The sequence below is a fragment of the Culicoides brevitarsis genome, chromosome 3, assembly GCF_036172545.1.
Source record: "Culicoides brevitarsis isolate CSIRO-B50_1 chromosome 3, AGI_CSIRO_Cbre_v1, whole genome shotgun sequence".
NCBI classification, from domain to species: Eukaryota; Metazoa; Arthropoda; class Insecta; order Diptera; family Ceratopogonidae; genus Culicoides; species Culicoides brevitarsis.
Window position 1 is genome coordinate 26,736,906 of NC_087087.1, and position 10,220 is coordinate 26,747,125.

At 25.2% G+C, this 10,220-nt stretch overlaps 2 protein-coding genes across 2 annotated transcripts; one reads left to right on the plus strand and one right to left on the minus strand.

Annotated features, from left to right (window-relative positions):
- The first annotated feature begins 423 nt into the window (after positions 1-423).
- On the plus strand, positions 424-924 carry LOC134835441 (calcium channel flower-like). The gene has a single exon (XM_063850320.1). The coding sequence runs from the start codon at positions 424-426 to the stop codon at positions 922-924; it is 501 nt and encodes a 166-aa protein (XP_063706390.1).
- Positions 925-2,216: 1,292 nt separating this feature from the next.
- On the minus strand, positions 2,217-2,835 carry LOC134834954 (uncharacterized). The gene is made up of 2 exons (XM_063849787.1): positions 2,457-2,835; positions 2,217-2,396 (listed from the first exon to the last, which is right to left on the minus strand). The coding sequence occupies exons 1-2, from the start codon at positions 2,784-2,786 to the stop codon at positions 2,376-2,378; spliced, it is 351 nt and encodes a 116-aa protein (XP_063705857.1). The 5' UTR covers positions 2,787-2,835; the 3' UTR covers positions 2,217-2,375.
- Between the last annotated feature and the right edge of the window lie 7,385 nt (positions 2,836-10,220).

Sequence of the window (10,220 nt, forward strand, 5' to 3'; positions counted from 1 at the left end):
TTTTGTCAAAAAAAATTATATTTTTTATTCGATTGAGCTTAAAAGTTTGAAAAAAAATTAAAAACTCAAAATATTCAAAGTTTGTTAAAAATTGCGAAACTCACCAAATTTAAAAAAATTAAGTAAATTTTTAAAATTTTTTAACTTTTATAAATATTTAAAAAAATTATCAAGAATCAATTATAAATAGCTGAATATAATTAATATATAGATTAAAGAAAGACTTTTTTAGATTCCGCATGACTCACTGATAAGCATAATCACTTCAATTTGATCTTAACTTGCACATCAGACGAACGAAAGTCATTCAAACGTGAAGTCGCATTAAATTTCACAAAAAAAAAATAATTTTCTGAAATTCAAGGAAACAATTTTAAGACATTTTTAAGTTAAAATTCACTTAAATAATTAAAAAAGCAGAAAATGGCTGAAAAACCTGAAAAAATCACTTTAACAACTGAAAAATCAGAGGAAAATCGCATCAAAAGTCCTTCTTCATGGCTCAACTTCAACAATTTCCTCAAAGGAATCGGAATTACCGGAGCTTTTTTGTGTATTTTATTCGGATTGTGGAACTGCCTCAGCATATTATTCGCAAATTGGATCTGTTTCGCTTCCGGAATCGTTCAATTTACTCTTGGAATATTCGTAATGGGCATTGAAGCACCCGGATGTTGCAAATTCTGTAGCTGCATGAAAGTTTTATCGTCCAAAGTTGAGGAACGGCCCTCGTGGAATCGAGCTTTGGGCTATTGTGTCTCTGCCTGCGTTCCAATTTTGCTGTGTCCTGCCCTTGCGAGTATTTTACCGTGTGGAATCGTCTTTGGATATGGGATTTTCTACTGTTGCGGATGTAAATGTGGAAAGAAAGTCAATGAAAAACATCAAAAAATGACAAATGAGGGTCCTGAAAATATTGTTTAATTAAAAAAATTTGTTAAAAATGTACTAAAAATAGATTGAAAATATTTAATTTTAAGAAAAAATTAATAAAAATCGAAAAATAATGAAATTGAGCAAATTTAAATTCTCTCATTTTACAATTTCCGTTACTCCAAGTCAATTCAAAACTAAAATTTTTGCAAATTCCATCATTTTTGTTCAGTAATTCATTCAATCAACACCAAAAATGAAGTTTTTCGCTGTAATTCTGTTCGTTCTTTCGTTTATTTTTACTTACGGAGCCGATTTCGAGCAACGTGAAATCCTATTAAATCCCGAAATCGCAGAATTTCCCAAAACGGATGGATATGGAGCGATTTTTGGTACTCCAGAAGTCCCTGGTCAATGTCCGGATGGCGCAAAACGAGATGTTCGAGGAAGGTGTCGAGTTACAATTCAATAAAAAATTAAAATTTAACAAGAATTCAATTGAGGTCATTAAAGATTAATAAAAAAAATACAAAAAATTAAGAATTTCTGTTTAAATTACTGATAAGAACAAAAAAAAATCTAAAATTAATTTTTTTCTTCAGTTTTTGTCCAACTTTCATCCAGAAAGTGTCGTTTTCCAATAAAAAGTCATGAAAAACTTAAATTTTTTTACAATTTTCCTTATTATTTTACTAAGTCTCGTCACAGAAGGAGTTTTTGCCGCAAAATTTCACCACAAAACCCGAAGACGCTTCAAATCCATCTTTAAATTCAACGAAAATCGTCCGCAAAATCCAAATTCCATCATTGTCGCAACCGAAAGAAAACTTTTTGATGTTCCTCAAATGTCCAAATCTTGTCCATTTGGCCAAAAACGTGACAACAAAGGGCGATGTCGATCATTTATGAGCTAAAAAAACAATTAAAAAGTGTAATTTACAAAATCCCGACTCGTGCGGAAGAATTTCTGACATAAAAACTGATAAGACGTCCCCGATTACTTCAAAAGTCGCTTCGTAAGTTGCGCATTAGACGATTTAAAGACATCAAAAAGCAAAGTCGCAATGAAATTTCGTAAAATTTTAACGTTTTTAATGATTTTTGTCATTTTTGTGGGTGTTGCAAGTGCAATGTCGCAACCTGAAGCTGCGGAACAGACAGAAAATATCATCGGAGGATCGGAAAATAATGAAATTAATCCATTTTTGAGGAGAGTTCTTGCATCGCCAATGTCGGGACAGTGCCCAAATGGCGAAAAACGGGATCGGAAAGGAAGATGCAGGATTGTTTTTGTGTAAAAAGTGAATTTTTGTGAAATAAATTATTGAAAAATTATCAAAAAATGTCTTTTCAGACACAAAATGTCGAAAAATTTTAATGAACTTGTCGAACAAGTTGTCGTTTGTTTGAAAAAAGACACTTGTTGTGCGTATTTTGATCAAATTTCGATAACGAAAAAACTTTCACCTGTTCCCTTCTTTCATGTTCTGTTCACACTTTTGTTATTTTTGGTCGTTCCTTATCTAAAAATTCAATATTTATTGCTCAACTTCAAAATTATTTCATTTTTGTTGTGTTTCAACCTCGTTTTCCTCACTTTCGGTGCTCTCATCTGCCGTTTTTGGGGTCGTTTCTTCGCCACATCCCACTAATTGGAGCGACACAATTTTCCGGCACTTTCCTTCCTCGTCACGTGGCGCCATGGGATGACAAAAAACGGGATAAACGGGCTTATAGACGAACTTGCAGTTCTCGTTGCGACGTCGGATGACGAGATTTCCGGATTCGACCACATCTGACAAGAGAATTGGTTGTTCCGAGACATCTGGAACGACTTCGGGTGCTTCAGCTTCGTCGGGATTGAGAGCTGCGGTGAGACCGACGACACAGAAAAATATTAAAAAATATTTCATGATGATTCGCCGATGAATTTCCGACTTGAAATGAAAATAGAGAAGCTCGTTCAGTGAAAAATAGTCTCGAAAATATTAAATCAAGGTCAATTTTGAACGCTGATAAGCGCATAAGGTTCAATATTAAGGTCGAAAGTATTTGTAAAACATTCTCTCGAACGATTTTGAGGTATTTTAGACGAAAATTGGAACATTACCACAGACACCTGATACTTTCTTTATCGATTAATCTCTTACTTTCTTCTTCTCAGACGATGGAAGTCCCTTTTTTGTCGCACTCGCTATCAGGTAGGTCAGTTTTGTGTGTTTTTATTTATTTTTTTTACCTTTTCTTAATTGTCATTTATTTCTCGTGCGATAAAAAGCCACTTAATCATCCTCGTTCCTCTCCGAAATTAATGAAAAATATTTTTTTTTGTTTGGAATCCAATACTTGTTGATGTTGTCATTCATTCATCAATAGCGCGAGATCAAGTCATTAACTGTCGTTTTGTGAGAAAGATGTCCAAATATTTTTAATTTCTGGAAAATATAAATAAAATAAAAATTAAATTTCTGAAAAAGAAATATTAAAAAATAAAATTTTAAATTTAAATATTTAAAAAAAATAATAAGATTTTTAAATTAAAAAAATTAAATTTTTTTAGTGAAATCATGAAATTAAATAATTTTTTTTTTAAATGGAAAAAATATTTAAAATTAATGTTTTATAAAAATTTTATATTTAAGCAGACTGAAATAATTTTTGAACAATTTATTAAGAAAAAAATAATAAAATATTCAAAAAATATAATAATTAAAGTTCAAATAATTTTCATAACAAAAATTTAAATGAAAATTTTTTAAAATTTAAATTTTCTTGAAAAAATAAAAAAAATGTTTTTTTTCACATATTTAGATAATTTTCTTTTATTTATTTTTATTTTAAATTTTTATGAAAATTAAATTAATTTAATTTTATGAAAAACTTTTGAACATTTAAAAAATTAATTAATTAAATAAAAAAAAATAATTAAAATAAAATAAAATTAACAAAAAAAAAATGAAAATAATTTCATGAGAACAATTGTTAAAAAAAAAATTAAATTTTAAAATAAAAATTAATTTTTTTTTCACAAAATAAACTTTCGAGAGAAAATTGTATAAAAATTTTGAAAAATTTTAAAAATTATTCTTAAAAAAAAATTTCATAAAATAAAATTAATTTAATTTTCATAAAAATTTAAAATAAAATTAAATAAAAGAAAATTATTTAAATATATGAAAAAAAAATCATTTTTTAAAACTAAAAATTGATAAAAATCTTAATCAACTTTCATCGTAAAAAAATATGAAAAAATAAATCAAATAAATAAAAAATAAGTTAATTTAATAAATATGTTTTTTTTTTGTACAAAAATTACCTAATGAAAAAATTCTAATGAAAAAAGTGAATAAAAATTAAATTAATAAAATTAATTAATTAATTAAAAAATTAAATTTAAAATAAAATTAAATAAATAAAAATTTAAATTAATTCCTTAAAAAAATTTCTTTTAAAAAATAATCGTTTAAAAAATATTATTTTTTTTTTAAATTGATGAAAAAAATTTATTCCACTTTCTCACAAAACAACAATTAAATGTCGTTTAAAATCGAACATGAGAAATCATTTAACTCTCTTTTACATTTTTCAACATGACTTGAATAGAAAGACCGGAGACACAACAAAAAAAAATTGAATTGTTATGATATCTTTATGAATTCATCAATCGACGACGACGCAACGAGAGAGAATGAATTAAACAGAAGAATGATTTATGGTGTCAAAACTATTTGAGATAAAGATTTCACCGACCGACCGACCGAAACATGTCTTTATCCTTCGTCTTGCGTTTCATTCATAAGATCGCCATCCGCCGATGAATCATAATTTTATTTCTTTTATTCAAGATTAAGTAAGCGAGCGCTTCTTTTTCGTCTTTTTTGCCTGACAATTGATCGCACGATGACGAAAACGACGCGACGAGAGAGAGAAGAGTTTATTAGCATTAAAAAAATATATTTTTATGTCCAATAAATTTTTATCACCTCATAAATTTCACACCTCGCATAAATATTATAAGTGTTTGCGTTTGTTTTTGTGTCTTACCAGAAAATGGAAACGGAGCGAGAGGAAGAGAGACGCGATAAATGTTATCGCCGAGACACAAATTAATTGATAAGAACGAAATTAATTGGATAATTGGTTCGATTCCATTTTTAATGATCGAAAAAAAAAATTTTTTTTTTTTTTAGATTTTTCAAGAGCTTCAATTATTTGCGGTGCATTTGAAAAAAAAAACCGGATAAACAAACATTTTACCGAACAATAACAACAAAGAAATGAGAAATGAATCGAAATTATTAGATGATCATCGTAAATTGGCTGTTTTTGGTTAACTATTGTGTAATCATGGGATCCAAATGAATGGACGATGATCGAAACAAATTACAAATAGGGCAAATTTTGGTTAATTGGCGTTTTCTGTGCAGTCAATGGCGATGATCTGACCCAATAAAAATGGATGACTTGAGGTTTTGGGCCGGAACAAGATGTAAGTTGTTGTGTAACATGTGGTTGAAAGTCGATTTTTTGTTCTGAAAATTTTTTTAAAGGCAACTAAGCTTAAAGTTTTGTTTGAAAATGAACCAAAAGTAAATAAATTTTGATGCTAATTGATTATTTGAAGCTAATTGATTAAAATTTATAGTAAAATTTTTAATAAAAATCACCTTTTACAGCTAGTTACGGATCATTAAAGTACAAAATGTCAACAAAAGCTCTGATTTTAGCAGGATTTTTGTTTTTTAACTCCATTTTCGGTGAACGTCGTTTCCATTATGGACACAATTCAACAGTAGCTGATGAGTTTTTTGCTCCAATCCTGCGAAAGCCGTTTCTTTTGTGGTCTCCTATGGAATATGTTTGTGGCGGAGTCTGGATTTCTTCGTATTTTGCATTGACAAGTGGATATTGCGTCACGTAAATTATTATTTTTCCTTAAAAAATAATTTTAAAAATTAAAATTAACTAATTAAATTAAAAATTTAATTTAAAAAAATAATTAAATTATTATAAAAATTAATATTAAATATTAATCTAAAATTTTATTTTTTTGTTTAATATTTTTTAATTATTAATTTAAATTTTTTAAAAAATAATTAAAAATATTTACTTGATTTAAAAATATAAATTAATTAAATAAATTAATTTTAAGTTTAATTAATTTAAAATATTTATTTGATTGTTTCAAAAATTTAATTTAAATTAATTTTAATTTTAATATTTTTTAAATTTAAAATTTATTTTTTTTAATAATTTTATTTATTTTTTAATTTTTGAATTTATTTTTTAAAAATTTAATTAATAAAATTTATTTAAAAATAATTAATTTTAATTAAAAATATTTAAAATTTATTGATTAATTTAAATTAAATTTATTTTTAAAATATTATTTAATTTTTTTTATTTAATATTTTTTTTTTAATTTTTAATTTTTTTTATGTAATTTTATTAATTTTAAAAAATTTAAATTATTTATTTTATTTTAATTAATTAATTAAATTTAAAAATTATTTTAAATAATTAAAATATTTATTTAATTAATTTAATTTTTTTATTTAATGAAAAATTTTATGTTTTTGAATTAATTTTTTTAATAATTATTTTTTTTTTAGCTATCATTCCGATATAAATCGCGTTGGTTACTTAAAATTCAATCACACCGAATGGCAAATGCGCGAAGAACAGGCTTTTGTAATCGAACGCACTTTTCACTACAACGACTACAGCTACAAAGGCAACAAACATTTCGAGAACGACATCGGCTTGGTGCGAATTTCCAAAGAGGCCCGTCGTCGTCACAACCCTTTTGGATATTTTCCTGAAATTTACAACTCCTGGCCTGCTGATTTAACGGATCTCGCAAGTCGTCCTCAGGTGATGTTCGGTTTTGGTCGCACTGAAACGGGAAAATATGCGAAAAAATTGAAGTTTATGAAGGGTCGGGTTCGGTTTTTAGGCTCTGGATTGGCTTGTGATGTTCCAGCTTGCAGTCAAGAAATGGCTTTTCGGTTTGTGCCAGATGAAAAAAGTGATCGGATTGACAATGGCGATATGGGAAATCCCGTTTATTATGACATTCATGATCCGGAGCAAATGGGAGCGCAAGCAAGAGTTATTTTGGGCATCGTTAGTTATTTTTATAAAGATGATCCGAGTTATATTATTTTGACGAATGTTTCGCATCACAGGAGTTGGATTGAGAATATTTTGAGGACGTTTTCATAAAATTTATTGAAAAATACTAAAATTGTAAAATTTTCATATCTGTCAATTTAAAAAATTATCCGTTAATTTTTTCTTTATTTTAAATTTTACTGCAAATTTTTGAGAAAAATTTTAAAAATTTTTCAGAAAATTATTTTTTTTTTGTCATCTGATAATTTGAAGATTGCTTATTATTTTTTTTTGTTCTCATTCTAAAATTTTATGAATTTTTGTGAGAGAAATGCACGAAAAATGTCTAAAAAATGAAAAATTCTGTCAGTCATTTCAGAAAAATTTTCTGTAATTTTATTCCAATATTTCAAGTTTTCTGGATTTTGATATGAAAAAATTTTATTAAAAACTTTATAATTCTTTAAAATTTCTTTTATAGTTATTTCAATTTTTTTATTAATTTGAAAAATTTATTACAGTTTTTTTTTGCAATTTTATTTTTTTTATTCTAAAATTTCAACATTTTTTTGACAAAATCATCATAAAAATTAAAATTATTAAAAAAAATATTTTAAAATATTCTTTATTTTTAAATTTTAATGCAAATTTTTGAGAAACATTTTAAAAATTCTTCAAAAATTTATTTTTTGCCAGTTAAAATTATTCAAAATTTTCAAATTTTTATTTTAATTTAAATTTTATTTTTTAATATTTTTTAAAACTATTTTTTTTTTCAAAAAAAAAAAAAAAAAAATTAATTTACCTATTTTACTGAAAAAATTATTTTTTTTTAATTAAAGATTTCAAATTTTTCTCAAAAATAATAAAAATTTTAAGTTTAATTTTTGCTCTATAAAGCTTTAAAAATATTTTAAGGCAAAATGAAGGCAAATAAATTAAGTTCTTTTAAATTAATTTCACTATAAAAGTAAAAATTGAAAATATAAATTACAAAAATCCAACGTTATTCCCCCTCAAAACGAAAGAAAGTTTAAAAACGATCCTAAATAAAAACAAAAAGTTTTAATTTAATGAAAAAGATAAACAGACAATAAATTTCTCGTTTTCTGTACTATTTAGGAAAGTTAATTGGTGATAATGATCGGTATGGTACACACAAACTTTTGTACAGCCATAGAAAAAAAGAAACAGACAGACAGAAAAAAAATCGTGTTTGTCTTGCATTTGTTACCCTTACTTGCTTTTTTTCAATTCATTCATCCATTCACTGCAACTTCTGAAGAGCAGGTAAGAAGAAAGGTGTCCCGTGTTTTGTTGTCGGTTTTCGGCTCAAAACAATAGAAAGGAACACAAAAAAGTTTAGACCTAATTAATTTAATAACAATAATTATATGATTTATCTATGAGTTCGCATTTTACGAGCAAATTGTCGAATTTTGATGATGATGAGAGATAAAAGGGCGGCAAATAGCGACTAATGCGGCGCCAAATACTGTTTCAGACACTGGACGACGAGTTGGCAATAATTAACAAAGGTGAGTTATTTTTTTTTTCCGTAGTTTAGCACAGTTTTGTTCGAATGAGTGAACGAAGGAAATCACGTTTCACACACAAAAATGCAAATTTTTCGTCATTTTACACATAATTTCGTGCCATGTTGGAACTAAACGTGCCTCGCCATGTGTGTCTCCCTCGCAATTGCCGGGAAATTATGTTGCTAGTCTGAAAAGGAGCGAAGTTAATGACAAAAATTTTTATATAAAATACATGCATTATAATAAAAATAATAATAAACAAGACACGAACAACTAATGGCCTACAACGAGAAAAAATTCCACTTCCACGAAGCTAAACACTCTTATAATTGTTTCTGGTGTAGAAAAATTATAAAAACATTAGTGGACATTTGCATAAATTTGAATTTATATGAGTTTGATAGCGATTGTTGTTTATATGAGGTGACTAAAAAGTAATTTTGGCGTCGAGTCCGGTAAATTTATGGCAAATATTTTGAAGTTTGTCATGATAAAAGAAATTCCTCCTCTTTGAATTTATTTTAATTTTATTTATTTTGATAAATATTTGTTCAAAAATAAAAACAGGAATTATGTATGATGATTATGATATGCTAATGTTGAAGCTTTTTCTATACAAAAAAAATCAAACAAACAAAAGAGAAATGAATAAGAAAAAAATCAAGAAATAAAGTGTGCGATAAGCGAAGATATAATTTTTAATAGCTCAATAACTATTTTGACATTTTTATTGATTTGTCCATTATTTATTAATAATAATGATGACATTTATATTTGATTTCATTAAGTTTTGTAATGGAGAGTAGGCAGAGTCGTTTCGATAAGAAAAAAAGTTTGACAATAATTTTAAATTATTTTTTTTTAATTTTAAATATTTTTTTTTTCAATTTTTTAAAAATAATTCTATTTTTTTAAGAAAAAAAAATTAAAAAACGAAAATTGAAAAAAAAAATATTATAAGAATTAAAAAAATATGATTAAAAATTTTTTCGAAGATTTTCCAAAATTTTTCACAAGCTCTTAAAAATTTTTTAAATTTTTATTGAATCAAGAGTCAAAAAAATAATTTCCAAAAATTTTTCAATTTTTTCTGAGTTTTTTACAATTTTTAAAGGCCATAAATATAAACATAAAGAACTCATATTTTAATCATATTTAATCATATAGTTAATCATATTTTTTTTAATTCTTATAATTTTTTTTTCAATTTTTATTTTTTAATTTTTTTTTCTTAAAAAATTAGAAATATTTTTAATACAATTTTAAGAATTTATTTTAATATTAGTTATCAGGAATTTTCCACTTTTTTTTTTAATTTTGCCTAAATTTTTCAGAATTTCTCTGAAAATTTTTGAATTTTTGATTTTTTTTTATTTTTTAGTGTTTACGTTGAAAAAAATATTTTTTGATCTATGAGATTTATTAATTTTTTTTTCATTTTCCAAGATTTTCGGATTTTCCTCGAATTTCCCCAGAATAACTGAAAATATCATAAATTTTTGAAAGTTTTCAAAATATAAATTGAAATTAAAATCTAATATAAAAAATCTAATTTCTCAAAAAAAATTATTTTATTTTAAATTTATTATTTATTTTAGAAAAAATTTTAATTATTTAATTTTTTTTTAATTTTAAATGATTTTTTACATTAAAATAGTTAACTTTTTTTTAAAAGAAGGATAATTCAAGTTTTAA